The sequence below is a fragment of the Myodes glareolus genome, chromosome 2 (assembly GCF_982192425.1).
Source record: "Myodes glareolus chromosome 2, mMyoGla1.1, whole genome shotgun sequence".
Lineage (NCBI taxonomy): Eukaryota > Metazoa > Chordata > Mammalia > Rodentia > Cricetidae > Myodes > Myodes glareolus.
In genome coordinates, this window is record NC_142027.1 from 52,926,144 (window position 1) to 52,951,896 (window position 25,753).

Genomic DNA, 25,753 nt, shown 5'->3' on the forward strand with positions numbered 1-25,753 from the left:
TTCCTGTTCCTAAAAGCCTGTTTGGCTTGGGATAAACTCACAGATTAGCCAACAGATGAGCCTACGTTTCAAACCTGCAATCCCTTACTTGACATTTATTTACACAGTTAACAAGTATTCTGTGTATAAAAACAGGTAAATCTCGACAGAGGACTTCTGGAATCAAAATCACTAGGGGGGAAAAAAAAGACCTATCTGGAATCCAGCTGGTTTAATCCCCACATCCCATGATCTAATTCCACTTCCTTTAGCCAGGGAGCTGACTTTGAAATGTAAGAAAGAGGCCCTGGAAGGGCCAGTTCCTCCTAACCCTGACTGTGACCTGGCAAATGTGCTGTGCTCTAGGTATTAACACCAAAGAGGAATGTGAGCCAGGCCTCTGCTGCCTTCTCCCCTTCCATCCCGTCCCGCCAAGGAAAGGCAGGGAGGAAGCAGCAGGTACTTTGGCAAGATAATAACGAGAAATAAAACGCACCTCACATGCAGCAATATTTGCTTATTGTAAAAAAGATAGGTCATCAGAACGTTCACTGTCATCCTGGAGTATGTCGTGGCCCACGCCTCGGCTCGGAGCTCAGCGTGTGTAGACGAGGACAGCCACAGCGCCACAATGTGGACACCAATGCAGGAAGAGACAAAAGGTTCGTCTTCAAAGGGAAGGACAGCTTGAGTTTTATGGTTACCATCTGGGTAATGGAGAGACTTTCCGAAAAGGGAGGAAGTGAGACCTCCCCTTTGAATACCATGTTTGAGTTTAAGCCCTCGTGACTATTGTGCTTGTTATAGTCTACCATACACAGATGCCACACAGAAACACGGATCTCCACAGAGAGGAAGTTGGGAAGTCATTTTTAATATAGTCAAAAATAGACAAAGATAGAAGAAAAAACATATATAGCAGACATTCATGCTTTCTCCTAAATCAAGCTTTGCTTCTGAAGAGGGAATAGAGAAAAGTAGGCGAATTCTCAACCTTTCCAAACCCAGCCTGGTTTATGGGGAACGGAAGAGCTTGGGTATAGGGGGTGTGTAGCCTCCCCACCTTGTCGTCAAGGTAAGCAGTCTCCTCCTCTTTCTTTGATTAATGAGATGCAAAAAGAGATAATAGTCTCTTTGCTTATTGCTAAACTAAATAAACATCCCCTCTGAGTTCATGTTGAAGTCAGGGACTCATATTTGTTCAGGGTTTATCCATGGCTATAGTGGGTGTATGTGTGATATGGTTACTATCCCAGAATAGCAACAGGCAGGGGACTTTATCTCAAGAGTCACATACAAACAAACTGACCATGGTTCCTTAAGAAGAGTGAAAGGCTAGACCAGGAAGCAACAAAAAAAAAAAGTTCAGCAAATGTACAATGGAATATATTATCCATATTTTATCGTGTATGTAGAATTACATATATATTTGACATTTTATGTGGTGACATGTAATTGTCATGTCTAATATGTACAATTTTAAATAAGTACAATAAAATAATAATCCCCAAACCAGGTAAAATAAATAAAATGAAAGACCAGTCTCGAGGGCCAAGGAAACACTGCCAGTAATTTCATATCAAGATCCAAATTCTGTTATGATATTAAGCAGTTTTTCTGTGCTTCTAGGCCCCCTTGTGTGCAGCAAGCTAGTGCAAGGGCTGGAGAGATGACTCCATAGTTAAGAGCACTGATTTCTGCTCCAGAGGACCAGGGTTCAATACCTAGTACCCACACAATGGCTCACCGCCATCTACATAAAACTCCAGTTCCAGGGGGAATCTGATGCCTTCTGTGGACTCCATGGGGACTGCACATACCATGCACAGACATACATTCAGGCAGAATATGCCATAGGTGAAATAAAAATAAATAAAATCTCCAGAAAGAAAATAGAGCAAAAGTATGTCGGACGGAGAGGATGTGAAGGGAGCATCTGAATCAGAGCTTACCCACTGGGGATATCTTTGGGTTTTCCTTTCCTCATTCCCCACTTTATGTCGGAGCAAAGTAACAGGTGTGTGGGAAGGGAAACACAATCCAGAAGGGCAAAGGCCACTTCCTCCTTCTGTCTTACACTCTGGCTCGACTGGCACTGTGAGCACAGGCCTCTGGCATGCGCACTGGAGCAGCCGAGCCCAGCTGTCCTGGCACTTGGCTGCACACAGCTCTTCAGCAGGTGTCTGGCTCAGCTGCCTGTTGTCATGCCCAGCCCGGACTGGCTGTTAGCAGGGGAGTCCAAGGACAATATTCCCAAAGCACATTGGGCAGTACTTTGGAGGCTACTACAAGCTGGATAAACAGTGGTAACAGTGCTTCTCCTGTCTAGTTGGCTGAAGAGGGAAATAAATATCTAACAATCCCCCCCAAATGCAAATAATAAAGTAGGATGATAAAAGGAACAAAAGAACAATAGAGGGAGGGACGAGCTGGACTAGAAACTACGGGGAAACCTTTGTGGAAAACTAACAGTAAAGCGGTATCCCTGAAGACAGAAACACGGTGCAGACTGTGGCAGGACAGACCCAGGTGGGGAAGCAGCTGAGAACGGCCTGGGTGGGGAGGAGCTGAGGCGGAGGGAGGATGAAGCTCAGAACAATGAGGACACTCTGCTGAGAGTGGTTTCAAGTGGGGGGACGAGGGTGACAGTCCACAGGAAAATTCAGGTGTGTGTAACAGTCCCCACGCTACAGCTCCATGGAATTTGGATTAGACGGAAAAGAATTCTGTGATCTAATTTCTATTTTAAAAACAAAGAATTAGCATGATTAGCATGGCTGACAGATGTGAAGGAAATGGGCGAAAGAAGGAAGGGAAGGAAAGGGGCCAGAAGAGGCAAAAGCAAAAGGGCAGCAAGAAGCAACTTTGATGACTTCAAAGAGAATGTTGCCGGGGAGACGTAAAGTCTCTGGTAATTGAGAAACACTGTGGCCATGGGTTATGTTATGGTGAAGGGGGCGTTAAAGTCAGCATCCAGGCTGCTGCTGGAGCCATCAGACAGGTAGAGGTTCTTAGATTCAGAAAGCTGGAGGATGTGTGTGGAGGGGCCACAGAGGTGGCCCACAAGGAGTAGGAGATCAAGAGTTGCATGGTGGAGGTGTGCAGTCAAAAGCAGCTAAGCAACACATGTGGGCAGTGTCAGGCAGGCTATACGAGTTTAGAAAAGAGGTGTGGGCAAGCGTGCATGTCAGTCACTGGCATTCCAGGTTGTTTGAAGCCATGGCCTTCTAAGAAATACCAGGATATAAGAACTGAGTTCAGAACACAGGTAGATACCAGAGAGATGAGAGTAAGAAGAGAGGGGCCAAGGAAATATCTCACTCAATACAGTGTTTGCCATGAAAACGGAAAGATCCCCAAACCCACATTAAAATGTCTGTGTGTGGTGGCACACTGGGAAGGCAGGGACAGTGATCTCTGGGGCTCCTTGGCCAGCCAACTGAGTTTAGTGGATGACTCATAGGCCAGTGACAGACCCTGCCTCAAAAAAACAAGGTGGGAACCAGGGCACTTCCTGTTTAACCCGATGACCCAGTTTTGTTCCCGATAATCCACATGGCGGAAGGCAAGCATCAACTCCTATAAGCTGTTTTCTGACCTCCACATACATGCCATAGCGTGCTCACAAACAGAATAATTTTTTAAAGAACACGACCGATGGGGTCTGAAGAATAACACCCAAGGTTGACTTGTGGTCTCCACGGGAGCCTGTACACATGTGTATCGCCCCCTCCACAATCATAATGCAAGAGAAAGAAAACCAGAAGAGGATGAGCTACAGGGCAAAGTTGGAGAAGGCAGGGGGGAAAAAAAGCTAAGAGAAATAATTGTTCACAGTATCAAATGCCAGTCAGGGGTCTGACCACAAAAGTCTGAAAGGCCCAGAGTGGACTGGGAGGTCTAAAGTCCTTGGGAGTCTTAAAAGGAGAAATTCTATTGCGCGGTGGAGACTAAACCATCTGGAATGGGAAGGATGCTGAACCGGCAAATAAAGAGGAGACACAGTGTCTGCCGGTAAAATTGTCTGAGAAGTATGGGATGAGGAGCAAGGGTATCTATTTTAACTGATGATATTCTAAGATGATAATAGTAGTGTGCTACCTGTACAGGTGTGGTAAACTGGCAAGTTTTATGCAGAAATGCTGAAGACTTGAGAGGCAGGATGTATTGGCTGAACACAGAGGTCAGGAATTCCTGTGTCAGAAAATGCTGTTCTGTGGCTGTTTAGGTGTAGTGACACCCATCTGGCCCAGTCTTTGTTTCTAGTCCCCTGCCCCCCAGACCTCTTTGGGAGCCCCTTACTCAGTTTCTGACATTTTTCACATCATGTGCTCAGAGACAATAACTCCACCTGCCAAGGCCCACTAATCCCCTAACAGCTGCAGGATCTGGTCCACGCCCTGAACTTCCTTCTTGAATGGCTTGTCAGGAGGGAGGGTGGGATGAAGTGGCCCTCTGGGCTTGTTTCTGCCAATGCTCTGGGATTTTCACCTCTACCTTAAGTTTCAAACACTGCCCAGCTTTCCCTGAGAAGTCAGACCTAGCATCAGGCCAACTTGCTTCACTTTTGTGAGTCTGATGCCAATGACGGAGGGAAACACGTGATGTGGAGACAGAGCTATAGGCAAGCTACGCACAGAGAAAGTCACACTGGTGGGAGAGGCAGAGTGTCCACAGGGAACACAATGCCTATTCTCAGGCCCCCATGAGATTTACCTCAAACTGCAGTATGATTAATTACTACAAACAATTTAATTGATACTTTTGAATAATAAAATACCAACTATACCAAAACAAGATATTTAATACCACCAACACAAGTTTCTGGATATCTCAATACAAAGGCTGTGAATGAGAAGATAAGCCATTAACTGAGACTGCCCATACACCTTCAGTGTGTGTGTGTGTGTGTGTGTGTGTGTGTGTGTGTGTGTGTGTTGCGGGGAGGGAGGGGAACAGGGGAAGCACTCACATGCCATGGCATACATGTGGGAATCAGAGAACATCAACTGTTAGTGGTTTCTTTCACTTTGAGCCATGATCTTTCTTGTTTTGCCACTGTGTTGTGGATTCTAGGCTACCTGGCCCAAGACCTTCTTGGGGAGTCTCCTGCCTTCACTTCCCGAATCTTGCTAAAAGAATGCTGGGATTACAGACACATGCCTCCATGTCTGCCTTTTCCCTTGGGTTCAAAAGACCCTAACTCAGATGCCAAGCTTGCACAGCTAAGGCTCTCCCTTTCTGAGCCATCCGTCTCCCCAGTCCCATACATTAGGTTCATACACTTAACTCTTTGATTTGACTGTGAGTTAGCGAAAAACATGCCCACTATCCAAATAGGTTCTTTGGAATTTCCAAGACTGGTCATAGAAGAAGCGTACATAAAGTTTGAAATGAAAAGGCTGTGCAGTAATTAATTTTGACATCCAGAAAATCAGAAAATGAAGTGGAATGTGTACACCAGCTTCCGGTTCCCATAAAGTAATTCTGAGCTCAGCCTTTGGCAATGAGATCCAATGCCCTCATTTACAGGTCGCAAACGGGGGTCTTAACAGGAAGTCACGTGCAGGGGAATTCCTTCCACATACGAGCAGTAGAACTTACTCAAATTGTAATTTTTTGTTGTTGTTGATGTTATTTTTCTTTGCCTAATAGAGAACTCGATAGAAAGAAAAGAATGTGTCAAATCTTGTTTGTTTCTTGCTAACCCAATTTGGAATTTTATTTTTAATTTTAGGCTTAGTCCAGTCGTTCCTAAATCATAATGGAAGAGGAATGCATACTATCTCCAAGAGGTGGAAATTCCCCACCAACAAACTAACACTTTTAATTCTAAGTTCTGCCCATTATTTTCCATGTATTCCCTTGTGGCCATCAGCTGATGTTCAAGTTGAGGCCTGAAACACATAAGACCTCAGCACAGTGTCACCTGTGGCCTGCAGATCACTTGGCAGTGTGTGGGGACCGCCCCTGAAGACAGCAGCACCTTTGTTCAACAAGCAGTGCACTTGCATTGGTGACAATGGCAAGGCCGGGAATTTGAGATGAATGGAAATCATTCATCTTATTTATGAACAGAAAAGTAAACAGAAATGAGGAACCACTGTTTGACGATGCCCAAGCCACCTTGCAAGGGCCCCAGTGATATACAAACTTGGTGCACTAAAAATAGTAAACAATTAGAACAAACAAACAAACAAAAAAACAGTAGAATCAGAAAAGGTTGATGGGGAAAAGGAACTTACTCATACGCAAGACCGGGCTGCCGTGACATATCAGGGTTTCTCAGCATCTACTGCCTGTTACCTGGCATGTCTTTGCTTTGTTTGTTTGTGATAACAGAGGACCTTAAGAACTTTTTTCTAAAGCCACATTATTCAGCCCAAATCATGCAATTCCATTTAACATTTAAATTCCAGTAGCTGGAACACTGGCCTTTCCCGTAGAAAACGCGTTCTAATATCATCCATTTACCTTGGTCTTTTCGCCTACGATGTTCTTTTCCAGTTCTGTGATTTTCCGGTTCAGATGATCCAGAATCTCCTTCTCCTTCATGAGCTCAGCCGTCTCGGATTTCTGCTCTCCATCCAAAAGAGCACATTCCATATCCAACTAAGGACATAAAAGACAGCGCAGAAACATTTCACCTTCAGGAATGGCTGTCCATCGCTGAGGTGCAGGTTTAACAGATTCTCAACAAGTGTTACTGACCAGTCAGACTGTGAGGTTCAGGCATGAAATCTGAAGTGCCTGCCTAAGAAAGCTGGGGCAGCCCACTATGTATTGGCTTAAAAAGCTAGTCCCCTGCCCACTTCACTTCTCTACGGCCACCTCTCCTCAGCGATATTTGGCCTAATTGCTTAGGCTTTAGCTTAAGAGTAAGCTGCCTGGAGTAGAGCCAGCTCGTCCTGGCCCTGGAGTCTGAGGAGTGAGCATTATCCCAGCCCCATAAGAGAGGCCCACATTCCTAGAGGATTCCGGGGGTGGGGGAGAGAACAGGCAATGGCAGGTGAGGAGTCCAGTCCCCGCACTGGACTCCCAGGACTATGGGCACCATCTGTGAGTGCTGACTCCGCCTATCACGCCAGGCAGCATTCCATGTTTTCTGCCACTCCATATGATGGCAACATTAAAAGTGTCACTACCTTCTACTTCTAAATGAGCGTGTCTACCTCCTGTTCTGCAAATCTATAGAAAGTTGGCTTCCTGTTTAATTCGCATGCAAAGTGAATCCCTTTATAGGACCTACATGATACTAATACATGGTAAGAATGGTCAGAAAATGTTAGCTGAATTTGAACTTGAATACTTCATAGAGGTTAATTTAGCAATGGACCTTGCAAATTGCAAAAGCACATATCGTACAAATCAAAAAAGTTTGGCTAGATATAAGGTGAATTAAAGCTGGCTTAATGGCTTGATGTGTTTATAACGTCAGATTACACAGCACACACACACACACACACACACACACACACAATGTGAGGCAGGGCACTCTACGAGTGATTCCCACTAAACAAGCATTTGCTCATGTTGGTCTTTGTGAGTCCACTTCTCAGGCTTCTTCCACAACGAGAAGAACTATCTAAGCTGATGGGAAGAAAAGAGAAAAGGGACAGAGTGAGTTCCCAGCTTATACCTCTCTGGAGGATTCATCCATTTGGTCATTTATATCTTTGATTTTCTGTTCAAGTTCCTCAAGATTGTTCAGAATAACCATCCGGGCATCTTCCATTGAAGCCAACTCCTGAGTCCTCTGTTCCTCACCTATATCCTCTGGGGTCTGTGGTCAAGCAAAACAGACATGGGTTATCCACACTTCAATTCTAGAATTTTCCTATTTGACTTATAAAGCAGTCGCAAGGCTTAATGTGTCCATGTTGCTCCACGTGGAATGCCTGGGAGGGCCAGCCTGAGCTACATGAAACCTTTCTCTACCAAATGAAATATATCAGTTAAAAAGTATTTTAAAGAGGACCTGGGACAGTTTCATTCAGCCACGATGTATTTTCTCACAGAGACTATGCTGCTCTACGCAATTATATACCTAGACGAGAGCCAACAAACCAACTTCCATTCACAAATTTATATCCTTTTACAGCTCAAAGAACTAAGAGGCTATCCAGACCAGGAAGTGTCAGAATGAGCAGGTGAAGTAGCTTCTCCAGTGTTATAAAGTTCAACACACACAGCAGGGAACCAGAGACAAGGCAGGGCCTTTGACCCACTCCTTCAGGCGACCTCCTTGTTGCTATGTTGCTGGCTTCCTTACAAGCTCCAACTTTAAATCTCTAGCCACACTGCTAGGTCTTGCTATGAGGGCTGCCTCCGAATGAATACTTATACTTATTTATTCACTTCTAACACAAGGCAGACATCAGTTTTGGCATGACCATGCCACACAAGGTCAAACATTTGATACTGCTAGTGGATGCCTTGTGTGTTGTGTTAGTTCACTCTTCACTAACTTCGTCTTATAGACAGTCTTCTTACACAGTTAGGACATCAATAAAACAGAAATAAGATACTGGCTCCCATTTAGTTCATGGGATAATCCCCAGATTCAAGGAAAGCAATGAGAATGTCTATCACATAAAGGGACAGTATATTTTTATAGTCTCATCCATTTAATGGTAAATTGGGGGTAGGGGAAGAAAGAAATGCTATAGATGATGCACAAAACCCAACATGCCCGCTGCTTAGAAAGAAAACAGACTGAATCAAAACTGCCTCTTCTCCCCGGGAGTTTGGATTAGATACAAATATGGAGGAGATAGAAAACTTTATGTATGAAGAGAGATGTTATAATGATATTTAATTTTTACATTTCCCTTGGAATAAAGCAAGTTTTGGATGAGTAAGTTGGTGACCAGATATTCCACAACTTAAAAATGAAAAAGGCAGCCCAATTCAGTAAATTCTTGAGGACTCTTCTTTAATTGTTAAAAGGACCATTCACAGGACATGGTGGCAAATACTTACAAACCCAAAATGTGGGAAGCAATGGTAGAAGGACTGCTTCCACTTCCTGAACAGCCTGATCCACACAGCAAGGCTGAGGCCAGCCAGGACCACATAGCAGACCAGGTCTCAGGAAACCAAACCAACCAATCAACGATGCAAGCAAGCAAACAATCAAATAGGCAAACAAACAAACAAACAACCGAACCAAACAACCAAGCAACTAAACAAACAACCAAGCAAACAAACAAACAACCAAGCAAAAACCAAACCAAGCAAACAACCAACCAACCAACCAATTACCCAAACAACCAAACAATCAAACAAACAACTAAACAAACAACTACCCAACCAAACAACCAAGCAACCAATCAGACATCACAGTAATTAGGGTATCCAGACAATCACTGAACCTAAGAGAACTTTACTGGGTTCATTTAATTTGTTCCCTACTCCTGATATAACTTTAAAAAATGTCTACCAAGTCATATTCTACATTATTCACCTGGATTCTTAATTTCTTTACCCTATTCTGTAGTTCCAAAAGGAGACTGAAGGAGTAAAAATTTAAAATCTTGGCCTGGTATGGTGGTGCACATCTTTAATCCCAGCATCCTGAGGCGGAGACAAGCAGGTCTCTGTGAATTTAAGATCCTCAGTCTGCTCTAGTGAGTTGTAGGCCAGCTGTGACTACAAAGACAGACACTATCTCACTGCGACACACACTACAGCTTCCATGACAAGGTGATATTTCTTTGAAATCTTATTTTACTTTGTGGGGAGCTTTCAAGGGAAGAGGAAAGATATGAGGGAATGGGTAGATGAATGGAATCGGGGTGTAAGATGTGAAATTCACAGAGAAACAATAGAAAATTTTAAAAATATATCTCAGTAGGTTAGAACAAAGACACACAGGCCTTTCAAGCTTTGACATTTAGTTTTTGTATTGTCATCTTAAATCCCTGTCTCACCAACAAATTAAACAACTGCTGACCTTTCCATCAGAGAGAGTGGAGTTTATTGTCTCAGTGCTCAGGCGCTTGCTTAGGGCTGGGAGGAATGTCTAACAGTGAAGGGCGCCCAACATCACTGCCTAGTAAATACAGCAGGAAAGGCCCTAAAGGCCTTCAGAAATCCGCTGAAGGCCAGTATCCTGTTGGGCCAGCATTGCATATAAGGTTTCTACTTCCAACATGGTTTAAATATATCTGTCATCAGTGGAAGCAAAGCACTAAGAGAAGACAAAACAAATTCACAGTCTGTAAATTGTGCACTTTGTAGGGCAAAGAGGGAAGATAATTAACAATAGAAATGCTAAGTGTTCACATGACTCGGAGATTTTTTAGAAACTCTATTACAATCGGCATATTTAACAGGCAGGAGGCTGCTTTCTGCAATAAGGGTACACAAGGGATTTTTGGAAGCTGTTGGGATAAATTCAAGAGGCATTTTAAAACTGAATGCTTTCATTCGTTTTGGAAGATTTCTTTATTTGTCTATGTTTTGCCTGCATGCATATCTGTGCCCAAGGAGACGGTCAAATCCCCTGGAACTGGAGTTATACCAGCTGTGAGCCATTTGAGGTGGGTACTGGGAATCGAACCCAGATCCTCTGTGGGAGCCGCAAATACTCTTAACTAGTGAGATAGCTCTCCAGCCACCAAACTGAATACTTTAAGACAGAATGGAAGGAAAGTTTTATTGCAATCTCATTAATTAACAGAATAAAGAAAATCAGTGGAGAACCAACCCCGAGGCAGGAGATGGACAGCTTTATTTACATGGTAACAAAAAAGTGGAATTTGTAAATGCATTACCCTCTTTTCAATTGTGGGCTGTATTTTTATAGTAAGGTGCAGAACTGCACCTGTATGTGCATGAGCAAAGACATCATCTTGGAGGTAACTTGGTCCACAGAGCGAGAAAGAAGAGAGAGTAGGAATAAGACGATTTCTCCTCCTGCCAGTCTTTGGAGACCTCGGGCAGCCTGCAGAGGTGCATGGCTTTGCACTGCAGATGGAACAATTACTGGAAAATAGGTCAGGAGCTGTCTATGACTCAGCTGCCTCAGATTGTGCTACACAGCTTCACAAAGAAGATTCAGATGAGTGTATAGCCAAGGACATGAACACCTTTCAGTGCTAGGAAAACTAAGTTCCTGACTGGTAAATTTTGGGTTTCCCAAAGGTCATAAAAATCTTTTCCATGAGAGATTTTGAGTGGTTTTTTTGTTTTGTTTTGTTTTGTTTTGCTTTTTGTTTGTTTTTTAAACTAGTCCTCTCTTGTCTACTTTCCCACCTACCGGTTTAACAAGCACTGTACTTCATTAAGCAAATAATCCAGGAGCATAGTACTAGGAAGAGAAGAACACCCCACATTGAGGACCGGAAGGTTTGTCTAATTTTCTGTTTCTGCTCTTGAGTTATCACATGCCGGTTTTCGAAAAGCAGATGAAAACCTATCTCTTGGAACCCATTCCCCTCTCATATGCACCCTAATGTGCTTGGTAGCCATCTGAGATGAGTTCCATGTTTTCTGGATCTACCAACACAGTCTGAGACAATAGGCCCTGCAGCATCTCCAGGGCCTCCAATTCCACAAGACCTTATCTGAGCAAATGAAAACCTCTGCCAGGATCTATTTGTTTAGACAAGCTTGTCAGAGCCTTCTCCCAGAAGACCGCCTTTAGAGAGTGCACAGCTCAATGATTTTAACAAAATCAAGCCACTCTCTATAAAGGAGAAGAAATAGGAAATGAAACGGATGGAAAGGCACAAATCTGTAAGGAAGTGACTGACGACAATTGTCCAAGGTCTCAAAGGGGTCGCTTACTTTTCCTGAGTATCCAATAACTTTTTCAAAAAATAAATTAATTTATGTATACAGGTGTTTTATTTTCATGTAGGTCTTTGTACCATGTGCATATAGTATCCATGAAAACTGGAAGAATACATCTGATTCCCTGGAAATGGAGGACAGAAGACTGTTTCCTGCCACCCATTGGATGCTGGGAATTGTACCCAGGTCTTCTGGAAGAGCAGCCAGTGCTCTTAGACACCGAGCCATCTCTTCAGCCCCAACACAGTATCTTTTCATTCTTTGATCCTTCCTCCATCTTTTCATCCTAATTGTCAAGTTTCAATTTGGCAGCAGGAAAGCCAGATGTGCTATTGAATTTATCTAAGATGGCACGAAAAGGGAGAAGTGGCTGATGCACACCATGTATGTAACCTGCACAGTTCTGACATGTAACCGCAGGTGCTCAGTAGTATGTAAGAGCTTCTGACCAGGGAAGTATTGCTGTATAGTTAAACTAAAAAAATAAAATCGCACATATGAGCTTCCTTGAATCCATGTGAACACTAGTTTTAGGACTTAGTACCATGATGTCAAATTCTAATGTCCCTTTATAAAGTCAATACAGCTACTGCTAATATTTGCATTTTTGTTCAGGGTTGGTCATGTGTGCGTGCGTGTGTGTATGTGTGTGTGTGTTTGTGTGTGTGGTGCTGGTCTTCATTTTGTGGGTAGTGCTGGACATTAAACACTAAAAAGGGTTTTGTGCAAGCCTTTTAACCACTGAATTATATCCCTGATCTTTTTCTTAAAGAACCAATATTGGGTTGGAGAGGTGGTTTAAGGGTTAAAAACACTTCTTGCTTTTATAGAGGACCCAGGTTCAATTCCCAACAACATGATTGCTGAGAAACATCTATAACTCCAGTCCCAGGGAACCAATGCCTTTTTCATTAAAGGATCTTTTGTTATTATTATTTTGTGGCCATGAGGGACATAATTTCAAGTTGGCATTCTATTAAGACTTACTTTAATTAGTAAACCCTGTTTGCTTTTAAATAAATAAACCCACCTCACACTTGTGGTAGCCTTTTCCCCTCTTATTTTAGTATTTTAATTTAGCTAAATGAAATGTATCTTTAATTCTAAGTAGCCTCTTTGTAGAAAAGATTGTAGAAAATTTTTAGAAACCTTCCTAGAAAACAAAAATTCTTAATTTATGGAAAAAATAACACTAAGAAAGTCACAGAACTTCATTTTTAAAACCCTCAAACTTGGAAGATATTTGTAAACCAATATGCAATCAGAAGACTGGGTAATAGTTATGACTACCAGTAAATATTACATTTCTATAATGGGTCATGAATAAAGCCACAGGAAAATTTGTCCTCTCACAACAAATGCTAACTTGCTACCAACAAGAATTCCTTATAATTAAGCAAAGTTTGGACAAATAAGTTTTGAAAAAAGAGGACAAAATGAAAAATACTTTAAAATACGAAAAGGTGCCTATTTTATGTATAATTAAAGATAAATATAAAACACCTAGTAGTTGGAAAATTGAAGAACTGGCAATACATAAACATCACAAAAGCATGGGGAATGCATTGTGCCATAAACTAGTACTGACAGTGTGCAGCAGAAGGATAATTTTTAATTTTTTTTGAGATTATAATATAATTATAGCATTTATTCCTTCCCTTTTCTACCTTCAAACCCTTCCACATGCCATTCTCCCCTCTCCTTAGAATTCAGGGCCTCTTTTTTCACGTATTGTTATTACATACATATATCTATATACATATATAGCCTTAAATGTAATCCGTTAAGTCAGTATGATGTTACGTGTGTGTGTTTCAAGACTGACCATTTGATATACTGGACATGTGCTCTTCCCTGGGGAAGACCACCTCTCCCGCTCCCAGCTTTTCCCAACTGCCTATATCAACCATATTCTTAAAGGAGTACAAGCTGGGGTATGTTCATATATAAAACAAATAATGTACAAGCCAGGTGTGGTGACTCAGACCAGTAGCCCCAGAACTCAGGAGACTGAGTTTTAATTTTAGTCATTCCACTTCCAGGAAGTGACCCAACAGACACAGGTATATAAAAATATGTATCATAGAAAATGACTGCATGCAAATTTTATCATTCCAAACTGGGAATAATATGCATGATCCTCCCACTAATCCTAATACAAACAATAATGTATCAGGGGAACGCAAAGTTTAAAAACTATATTGGCAGGTCATCTCGCCTGTGTCGGAATCTCTATCATCCAGGAGACAAGGGCTGGTGAGGCTGTGTGGTGAGCTGGGGGAGAAGACAACTTACCCATTGATGGTGAAATGTAATTTAGGACAGCTACTACAGAAATCAGTACGGAGATCCCCCAAAACATTAAAAATACAACTTCTCTATGATCCAGCAAGACCAATCCTGAGCATATACCCTAAGGATTTCAAGTTAACAGCCCACAGAGATAGCTTCACATCCGTGTGCAGTCTCATTGTTTAGTACAGATAACTTAGGAGTCAGGCTCAATGCTGATCAACAGATGAAAGTATAGAGAAAATATATATATATATACATATATATATATATTTATGTATACACACACACACACGCCAATACAGCATCATCTAGCCACAAAAAGGAAAGAGGTTTTCCCACCACAGGACAATGGTTGAATCTGGAGATCACCATGTTAAGTGAAATAACTCAGTCTCACATGTTTTCTTTCATATATGAGATGGGAGGAGTAGGAAACTCACCCAACTAAAGCATGTTTAATAAAAAAATTTTTAAATCCAATGGATAAAAAATTTCCACCAGGATTTTGAAGAACAAAATAGATTTGTGCAGTATATACAAACGCTCCTTTAAAAGTGGGGGGCCACAGAGAGCAGCGGGTGTGTGTACGAATCAATATACAGGCAATCTAATAAGGCAACAGGACACACGGCTGCACTTCTGAAGGGTACGGCTGAGAGAGGCAAGGAGAAGATGCAGGACGGCTACATCTTCACAGAGCCAATGTTACTTTACAGCAGCGTGTTCAACCTTCCTAACGTTGTGACCTTTTAACACAGTTCTTCATGTTGTGGTATCCGCCAACCACACAATTACTTTTGTTGCTACCTCAGAACTAGTTTTGCTACTGTTCGGAATTTGAATGGAAACATCTGTGTTTCCTGACGGTGTTGGGTAACCCCTATGATAGGGTCCTTTAACCACCCCGCAAAGGGATCGTGACCCACAGGTTGAGAACCACTACTTCACAGTGCTCTCCCTAATTCGCTGCACCCTGCCACCTAAGTAACTCTTCCATGGAAGCTGTACTCCAATACCAAGAAAATGCCTGTGAGCAACCTCGCATGTCCCTCTGAAAGCATAGCATGGACCGAGGCCCGAGTTGTGATCTTTCCACCCAGCATTACCTTCGGTAGGATACTGAGGTAGGAGGACTCGTTGGATGTTTTCAGAAACGCAGATGAGGATGGTGGGGGCGTCCTGGTGAGGTCACCAAGCAGTTCATCATTCCTGCTGCCCCTGGGAGCCAGGAAGTTGGCGCTGTGACTGAGGCTCCCAAAGCCCGCAATGTCAACATCCTGGAGAGAGCCTTTCCGATGGCACCTGTACCTGGCGTCCGGGCACACCAGAGCCTCCTCAAACACAGACTCCTCATCGGACAGCTGCAGCTTCTCCAGCTCCTTGTTGATTTTCTGTACATCGGCCACGGTGGTGCCAGCGGACAGGCGTCGGCCCTCAGGCTTCGTGTACTCGGCACACAGACTGAGGATGGTCTCCAGTCGTTGCCGCTCCTACAGCATGGAAGGAGGCAAGGTCACTGACAGAATGGAGACAACTCCAGACTGACTGCGGGGCCGGAGGGCTTGTTCACATACTGATCCACAGATGTCCTTCCTCCTGCTTGCCCTCCCTCCCTCCCTCTCTCTTCCTGTTTGAGATAGGATCTCTTCCTTAAATCCTCACCTCTTGAGGGCTATGGATGAACCATACCTGGCTTCCAACACCTTTGCTGGATGCATTTAAGGACTAGATAGAACACTTTGTGGTTCCTAGTTTCTCCCCTAAACACGGAGTCATCTGAATGCCCTTCCCGGTATATACCTGGGCTGAGTATAGCATACATCAGATTCCATCCTCTTGCTTTATTACGCCTCCAATTGAAGAGCTTCCTTTAAATTTCAATTTCTCTTGCAGTCTTATTTTCCTCCTTCTCCTAACCCACCTCTAACTACAACTAGCTCTTCCAACACTTGGGCTTAAAGCAAACACTCTAACTTCACAGTGAAATGTTCTTTTACTGTTAGACACAAGAGGAAAATGGCATTTAAAGTATCTTTCAGTGGCTTTGTTTGTGTCTTTATTTTTTTCCTTACATTTAAAATTTTTAATAATGACTGGTCATCATGTAAAGGTTTCCTTTATTTCCTCATATGAATTAAAACTATCTTTTAAATGTATGGCTGGGTTTCGAGGATGACTCAGCCAGAAAAGGCATGGACTGACCAGTCGGGTGACCTGAGTTCAATCCCTAGGACTTGCATGATGAAAGGAGAGAGCTGACTTCCATATTTGTGCTGTGACATGTGTGCACACATGTGTGCTCCTGAACACACACACAGACACATAAATAAATAATATATAATTAAGATGTATAATTGTTGCAATAAAATAAAGAACGTTTTATATCAGGTCCAGATAGAACAACATCAATATAGCTTAAAACCCAAAATCATTGAAAGTGTGATTCATGTAGCTGGAAAATAAAATGATAATCTACTTTAAAAAAAAAAAAAAAGGTCACAGGCCATCAAGGTCTCACAAGCTGGCCCCTCACCAGATTCCATATAAGAACATAGACATTTATAATTTTAAGCAAATTAATAACATAGTTATGAACAGCAGGAAATAATTTACCAAATGGCTCTCATAAGCCTAGACAGCCTTGGCTGGGGTGGGGAGCCCCACATAAATCTAATGCCACAATGAAAACAAGAACCCAAACCGAAGGCCATCTGTTGTGATTAAATTCTACCACATTGGAAAGAGACTTCAAAAGCCCCCCTAGGAAAACCCTTCACAAACTGGCAATCGATAATAAAATAGGAACATATTCTGCACGCTGAGCTGCTTATTTTCCTTCCAGTTGCAGCTGATCTGGGAAGGCAAGTTCAAAGTTAGTTCTTTCTTAGTTATGGTAGTAACAAACAGAGAAGTAACACTCCACTGTGGCTCCCTGGTTTCCATTCAATGCACTAAGTGACAAAAATCAGAACTCATTTAAAGTGTATCTGACGTATGCATGCCCTTTGAAGTAGCCCCCTCCCTCTAAAAGAGTAATAAGTCCATCAAAAAGTCCATTGAACTAGTCCCCGGGAACTCCCACCTCCCTGTCACTGCTTGGACTTCTGGGCTCCAGCTGCAGGTCTGTCCTCATGGCCTCTTCCCAGGCAGGCACTCACAGCTGTACAAGTCTGACTTCTTTCCTCCAGGAGCCCTGGCTGTTATTTATCTCTGCAGCTGCCACCAACTGCCAAGTCCTACCCACCTCAGCTCTATGGGGACATAGCATCTACTGACTTACTTTAAACTCCCCCAACAATAAAGAAGAGTCTACACATAAATCCATAAAACACACTCCGTGAGGGCTGAGGTAAGAAGAAAGGGACAGGGGTTAGTTTTATCTTACCCTTTCTCTACAGCATCTGTACCAGGGACTGAATCTCCGGAGCAAACCTCCCTCTCTGCAATTTGGGTTTAAGTTGAAGCATCTAGACTCAGTCTCGGTCTTCATAGACCACACAGGATGCTCACAGTAGCCTTGTCACTGGGATTATCTGATATTACTGATTTGCATTTACCAGGACCCTAATAAATGGTATGATCTTCAGATGAAGGAAAGGTACTCCGGCCTAGACTAGGAGACACAGCAACATTCCTCCGACATCTCCTTCCCAAAATAGCTGCCTCTGCAACCGGGGCCGTTGCTTAATTTCAGAGGGAATAAATGATCCCATCCCTAAGATGGATGCTATTTCAGACTGTGAGAGGGAGTATTCAAAGGCTTGTGCACAGGAAGTTTGGTCTACTGGTATGTGTCTCGCTATTCTTATCACTCCATTCACAGCCAATCTGCCCAGATTGAATCAGACACACATGCAGCACCGCTGCCGACAAATCTAAAAGCAATCCATGTGGTGCCGAGACACGCTGGCCCCTTAAAAGCTACACCAAAGAAAAATAAGCTGATGCCGAGAGAGAGAAGTGCGTCAGAAGGGAGCCGGCAGAGCGGTTCAGAAAGCGCTCCAGGAAGCCTTTTAAGGAAAGCCCTGGGCTGAAGTGACCCTCTAGAAGCTTCTCCCTTCAGCTTGATCCATTCTGGTGTCGGGTTCCACACTAGTCATCACATGAGGATCCTCCACCTTTCCTGTATGACCTCAAGCCAGGGCACAAACCCCTATCTGCGTCGTGGTCTTCCTTGAAGCTTTGCATTGCAAAGTGCAAAGCTGGGAGTGGCCTGCTTTGCGATCTCCAAATCACCCTCCCCAGGGTCCCACTTCAGTATTCTCCCATTCAGAGGACTGGTGGCTGCTAGTCCAGATGCCAAAAGTCACTGTAATGTTAACTATGTAGGAAGCAAAATTATTGTAAAAAAACATTTTCTCTCTCCTTTCTTATTTTCCATTCTCCTATTTCTGTACCCCACATATAACAAGAATGATTTGAAGGGGTCCTAATAGTTTAGAAAATGCAGTGAAAATATTCTTGTGCAATTCTTTCACCAGAGACATTAGCATGCTTAAAGGTGTTGAGTGTGGGTAATAAATTTTTATTTCCAAACCTTCTACTTCAGAAGATTATTTCTGACATTGCTATATTACATCCCCTAAATGGGATAGCAAAAAAACCACCCATTCCCCCTGAAGCCAACATCTGCTGGTCTAGCCCACAAGACCGGGAAAATATTGAGTAAATAAAGTATGCAGAAAACCAGCTACCAATGCAGAAAACAGAAGTAAATGCCTGCTAGATGATTTGTTAGAGTATGCTGGGTCAATTATTTCACAGAAAAAGTGTCACCCTGTGTAGTTACAAAAAAAGCACTTTTCTCTCTTGTTTTTCTTTTTCTACCTCTTTGACAGGTAGGCATGGCTCTCTTTTCTCTTTTTTTAATACGAGGGATTCACTGTCTCCATAATCATGAGTCTGCAGAAAAATCTATCAAGTTACTTGCTTCCTGTTGGTGTATACAGAATGGGTAGGTGAAAAAGAAGAGCCTTCTTCTCTCATATTTTAAAAGGAGGCACAAAAAGGGACCAGCTAAAGAAACAGCAATCCACAGAGACTTATGCAAAACCCTAGGGACCAAGGATGGAAATGTAGCTCAGGGACAGAGCATAAGAGATCTGAAAACGACTGGCAGAATGAGGAGGGGTAGAAGTTCCAGGATGCCAGGAGCTCAGGCTAAGGTCTCAATTAAGTAGGCCTGGCTTGGTGATGGTGATGGACGCCTAGAATCCCGGCATTTAAATAGTTACAAGTCTGTTACCCTCTGCACTCTGCCCTGTGGGCTCCTTCCTTTGGCTGATGTCTATTGGTTACTTTCTCAAATGTCTAGAACTGTAACCATTATTACAGTCTGCAGAGAGTTCTGTGAGAGCTTCTAATGAATTATTGAATGTGATGCTGGCTTAGGGAACTCCTGGCCCTGCAGGTTGTATAAGAAATAAAGCGCTGTGTAGAGAAAGAATCGTTTCATCTGGACTAGCAGCCACCAGTCTAACTCCAATTTTCCATATTCCTTCAAGATACTAAGTACACTGAAATAAAGACAACCCATTGCTAAGGGGATAAAGACCATCTTGTTTAAATGTCCTAATATTTTGACCCTAGAGTTTGAATTCTGTTTCTGGGTAAACCTTTGCAGCTTCATGCAAGGCATGAACCTTTGTTTCAGCTTAGTGTTTGGAACAGTGTAACTATGGAGCAACACTACAGCACTAGGTTGTGATGAGATGTCTCTTCCACCGTTAGAGTAACCTGAAGGAAATTGCTGGAACAGGGCTATTCTGATTGAGACATCTCTCCCACCGTTAGAGCGACCTGAAAGAAATCGCTGGACTGTCCCACTGATATCCGCGCCTCTATTCCCACCAATACAGACCAAAATGTATTTCCCGCAGCACATTAAATCCAATGGAGTAGAGTCAAGAAAGAATTAGTCTTACCAAAATCCATTTTCTGATATACAGTCCATCCTTGACATAAAACCTGGGGTGCGACTCACACTGCCCTGGGCTCTGCCTAAGAACCTCAGAGGTCGGCTGAGTGATCGCATCATGCAAAAGTCTGAGCAGTTTGTCACTTCCTGCCTTTGCTTATACTCAGAGACATTCAGCATCACGTCACCACACGGTTCTCCAAACACGCATTTTACTCTTACACACGTGTGCTATGTCTCCCTCAAAACGATTGCCTCCACTTTTTTTTCAAGCTGTGTCCCTGTGTTAGAAGGGGCTAGTAAATACTTTAATGATTGAAAATGTATTTAATTATTAATACATGTAATAATGTAGTATTAATTATATATTAAGTATAGTGTTAATTTTATTTTCACACATATCAAACATGCCTATTGCAATATAATTAAACTAATTCTAGTAATTTCTACTCAGCAATTTTTTCTCAGCTAACATTTCCATCTATCAATCATTTGTATTTTGTTAGGCAAACTCATTTTAATCGTGGCCAGCAGACCCTTTTAACTAGGATCCTCTTGATCCTATCTTTTTGAAACATTTTGTCGTTTCAAGTCAACGGGCAAGCATGTGGGTTGTGAAGTTTTATTTAAAGAAAATAAAACTAAGGTTGAAAGATCCTTGATATTAAAATGTTATTCAAAAGTGCTAGGAGTAACTGTGTAGCTTTGCGGGGGTGGGGGTGGGTGCGTACATGTGAGTTTCCTTATTGAAGTACTAGTTCAAAACTCAAGAAAATCCATGACAGAGAAACAGCATTTCCATATGGCATCAAATAAAACCTCCACACAACTTTGCTCTTACACGAACAGTGTATACCAGAGCAGCCTCCATCGAGGACATGAGTCATGTTCGAGAAGTCAGGTGGGGGCTCTACTCTAGCATTAACATGACCATTATCTCCCTACATCTTCACTGTGGCTTGGTCAAATTCTTGTTTCTTCTGGAAAGAATACAGTTTACAAAACATAGATTAAAAGTTATTTTAGAAGTTTGCATACATTATATTTTGTTCAGTGAAAACTGGTTTGTAGTTGGTATCCAGATGATTAAATCTTTACATTCTAAAGCTCTACCCTTGGGTCCAAAGAGACAACTCAGCAGTTAAAGGCAGCTCATATTAGAGGACCTGGGTTCAGTTCTCAGCACCCACATAATGGCTTACAACCATCTGTAACTGCAGTTTCTGGGGAGTCAATGCCCTCTTTTTTGCCTCTACAAGTACCAGGCATGCATGTGGCACACATAAACACATGCAGGCACAAATTCGCACACATAAAACAAAATAAATCACTAAAAAGCCCTTATTTACCCTCTCTTAAAATGTAGTAATTCTTCACGCATGAAGAAGACAAAGAAAAATGTAAGAAAAATACATGTAAAACAAGAAAGTGGACTGTCACCAAGAAAATCATTGTAATGTGGGTAATGAGCCACCAAACATGAAAAATGCTCTTATGTTAAAATTTAAAAACATCTCACGAAGTCTTATACACAGGAAATGCGTCTGCATTTGGGAATGTTAGGAACGTGATGGCATTTCCCTTTCTCCAAGGACGACTTGTGAAACTGTAGTCTGCCTAGCACATCTCAGAGCCCAACTGCACCATCTGCTAAAAGAGCAATTAAAAAATAAATAATAATAATAATAATAAAAGGCGCTTTTAAGCCAGCTCAGCATTTTCCACAGATTCTGTCTTTTCTCAAAGTCCAAATGACAATCCCAGAGCAAGGATATGATTGTAGCAATGTTGAATGAGGAACATGAACTCATTTAAAACAAATGATTTCAATAGAACATACCACACAAAAAGATCCCCCTAAAGCCAAATGAATTTCATTTGAGCCAAGCCTGTGGCTGTTCTGAACTTCCTAAAGCTAATCTTCCTAATTTCAGCCCCTGGGAAGAAGAAGGAGACATACTCTTCCCTATTCCTCCTAACTTCTGCACGTTTTATGTAAAATGAAAAGGCCGTGGAAAAGAGGACAGAGGAAGGCAGACTAGCTAGGGATGCAGGGAATGGTGTGGGGTGAGGGGGCACAATAATGTAGCCAGTACGATGACACCTTCTCAAAACCTGAGTTTGGCACCCAGGACCCACATGATAGAAGAGGAGAATATGACTCTTCCACGTTGTACTCTGACCTCCACAGACATGATGTGGCCCAAGTGCAAACACACACACACACACACACACAATCCACAAAGTTAGCAAATAAAAATGTAACTAAAATTCTTTAATGAAGTTGCTTTTTTTTTTTTAAGACGAAATGAGCTGGGGGGTACGGCTGAGTTGTCACAGTGTCCGCCTAGCCTTCACAAAGCTCTGAGTTCGACCCTAAGCATTGCATAAATTAATCATGGCAATGCACACCTGTGCTCTCAGCATGTGGGAAGTAGAGACAGGAAGATCAGAAGGTCGAGGCAGCCTGGGCTACACGAAACCCTATCTGAAAAGAAAAGGAAAAACAACGAAAGAGTTGGGTGTGCTGGCACATGTCATTAATCCCAGCACTTAGAAGGCAGAGGGAGGTACATCGCAGTGAGTTTGGGACTGGCCTGGTATGCATACCAATTCCATGCCCGCCAGGGCTATATAGTGAGACTTTGTTAATCCAAAACCATAAGTATGAGTCTGGGGTTCTCTTTGCCCCCTGTGTTACTGCAGGGCACGGGGGAGAAACAAACCCATGACTCGGTCTCCAGAGAACAGGGCTAGGGGACAAAAGTCAAGCCTGTAGGTTACAGACTGTAGTCATTATAAAAAGGACACAATTATTCAAATAATGAGCGGATACATGATTACTAAGAGGGTTTGAAAGGGGAAATGGGTATGGCTTGTTTTTGTTTTTTTGTTTTTCGAGACAGGGTTTCTCTGTAGATTTGGAGCTTGCCCTGGAACTAGCTCTTGTAGACCAGGCTGCCCTCGAACTCACAGAGATCTGCCTGCCTCTGCTTCTCGTAAAGGCCAACATGGCAGAGCCCGCTGTAGTGCCTTGCCTGCCTGAATGTCCTGTCCTCCTTTGCTATTGCAAGATACTTTGCAGGAAACTGAGTAAAAGATAAACCAGAGTTCCATCTTCTAAAATTTCTAATCTTGGGGCTGAAGCGTTAAGAGCATTGCCTGCTCTTCCATAGGTCCTGAGTTCAATTCTCAGCAACCACATGGTGGCTCACAACCATCTGTAATGAGGTCTGGTGCCCTCTTCTGGCCTGCAGGCATACATGTAGACAGAATATTGTATATATAATAAATAAATAAATATTTTTTAAAAAAGTTTCTAATCTTAGAAATTTTAATATTTGCATGTGAATCTACAATTACCTGAAAATAGAGTGTTCAATATTTCAAATCAGACCCCTCCTAACAGACCTGAACCTGCACAATGAGATGACTGAAATAAAAAAATTCCTGTGTTGGTTAGAATTTTGTCGACTTGACACAGTGAGCGTCATTTGAGCAGAGGGAACCTCAATTGAGAAAATGTCCCCATCGGGCTCGTCTGTGGTCAAGGCTGCGGAGCAGTTTCCTGACTGATGATTGGCATGGAAGGGTCCAGCCCACTGTGGGCGGTGGCTTCTCTGGGCAGATGGTTTTCAGTTATGTAAGAAAGCAGGCTGAGCACACTCTAGAGAGCAAGATAGTAAGTAGTACTCCTCCGTGGCCTCTACTTAGGTTCTCATCAGGTCCCTGCTTGAATTCCAGTCCTGAGTTCTCTCAATGAAGGGCTGTGGTGTGTAAACATAAGCCAAAGAACCTCTTCCTCCCCATGTTCTTTTTGGTTCATGTTCTTTATCAGAACAATAGACACAAACTAGGAAAACACCCTTGAATGAATTGACGAATGTTTACTATGGTCATACACTAAGTTTGTTTGCTTCTTAAAATATCAGTCTCAAATTTTAGGAACAATGTCTGTTGTGAAATTTCCCGTGAGCCTTTCTGAATGGGAAAAGATAAGTAAGCATTATCACATTAACCCGAAGTCACTTGGGGTGGGGTATAGAGTTTATTTAGTGGGTTATGGAAGGGAAAGGGAAAGGGGGAAGGGGACAAGGAGGAAGAAGAGAGAAAAGGAAGAGAGAAGTGGGGAAGAGAGGCAGCAACCACCTCTTCAGAAGAGGGACAAAAAGAGAGACGGAGAATAGTTTTTTAAAGGCAGATCCGTTTTTTTGTTTTTGTTTTTAAAGCTTCTAATTTAGATACACTAAGCACTTTGCCAATGATTGTGGAGGTCACACTGAAAAGTCAGCAGGCCCTTCTCAAGTGCTCAGGTACTACTGGTGTCAATATAATGTATTTTCAATTTTCTTTTAACTTTTGCACACTTCGTCCATGAATTTTTCTTTTTAGGAGCTTTGCTTCTTATTTAAAAGTGTTTCTTCCATAACTGTCATCACGGCATGCAGGGCTCTTCTCAGTCAAAGCAGCCTGCTGTATTTTAGCCAAGAGGGAAGAGCTTTGATGATTCAGAATCCTCAGCGCTCACCTTCCGAGAAACACTTCTGAATGCATGGCGCCATCAAGAGGCAGGAGCTTGTACTGCTGCTGTAATTGAAGAACCTAAGGTTTGCTCTCAATTGCAGAGCAGCCTGCTTTTAACGGTCTCTGCCACAGCTTACTGCAATATAGAATTACATCCGTCTTAGCTGTGCATGGCGTCATGTGACATCATTAAATTAATGCTAACCGCTGTTTCCTTCCATGCCCCTTTCCTGCATGTCTGTCTCCAATAAGGGAGGAAGAGAGAAAAGATGTAGTAATTCTCTTCCCTTTCAGTTCACAGAAGAAAACGGGTGGTCCTAGTTTCTTAATGATTGATCTTTCAATATTTAATGAATGTCTATGTATATGCCATTAATTTTCCACTTAAAGATGAAGAGAGAAAGCTCTCACTTTGTTCTCCAGTGGACCAAGTTGGTTTTATATATTACCCAGCGGTTATAGATTTATTTATTTTGAGACCAAAGGAAGCTGTTTGCTTAGGAGTATAGCTTATTTGGATATAGACAGAACTGTCGACCTAATTCCGCTCTGCCCAATGCTGTACACTTAGTTTCACCTACTTTCTAAAAAGTTTTCCTTAAAGTAAGAAAGTTTAGAATGACTCTTTGGCTCATATTTATGGCTTGCATTCTATTTCTAAGCTGGGTCCAGCAGTGCCTGAAAGCGGAGGAAGAAGAAGAGTGGTAGGGATCACGGGCGACTTCAAATGCAGAAGCTAAGGGAAGGTTCCGCAGAGATCACTCGACTCCGTTCTCAGCCTGCACCCTAAGAGGAAGTCAGCTGATGGCTTTTCTAACCCAGAATACAAGACAGTCAGAATCTCTGAATATTGCTTTAAGAACCCCAAGCCACTGAGTTCATTTGCTTCACAGACCAACCTCTCCCACCCTTTGCAGCTCATCCGGCTAACTTCCTAAAAAGTACAGTCAGGATGCAGCAAGCAGAAGGGCCATGTCGGGAGGGACTGGGAGGACAAAATCATGTTCGACACTTAAGCTTGCTTTCATGTTTCAAAGATACTCTTGGTAAGATTAAAAAAAAAGATTAATGCTGCAATAGAGCAACAATAGCTATTCTCTTACAGTCAAAGCCTACCTCTTCTCCTATGCAACCAAGAAACACTGTCAAATTTAATTCAGTCCAGCTCTGGCACAAAGAAATGAATGCTTTGAGCTGTTTTGCTGGGTACGGAGTCACAGGCAGAAGGGAAAGCACGAA

General features: G+C 42.6%; 1 protein-coding gene across 14 annotated transcripts in view; it reads right to left on the reverse strand.

Moving 5' to 3' along the window:
* Phldb2 (pleckstrin homology like domain family B member 2) overlaps positions 1-25,753 on the reverse strand; it is a 220,684-nt gene that overhangs the window by 46,442 nt on the left and 148,489 nt on the right. For all 14 annotated transcript variants that reach the window (XM_087900469.1, XM_087900508.1, XM_087900506.1 and 11 more), the window contains 3 exons: positions 15,180-15,563; positions 7,619-7,762; positions 6,454-6,591 (listed from right to left, as the gene is read on the reverse strand). In XM_087900469.1, the coding sequence (XP_087756595.1) occupies positions 6,454-6,591; positions 7,619-7,762; positions 15,180-15,563 (666 nt within the window). The remainder of the gene's footprint in view (positions 1-6,453; positions 6,592-7,618; positions 7,763-15,179; positions 15,564-25,753) is intronic.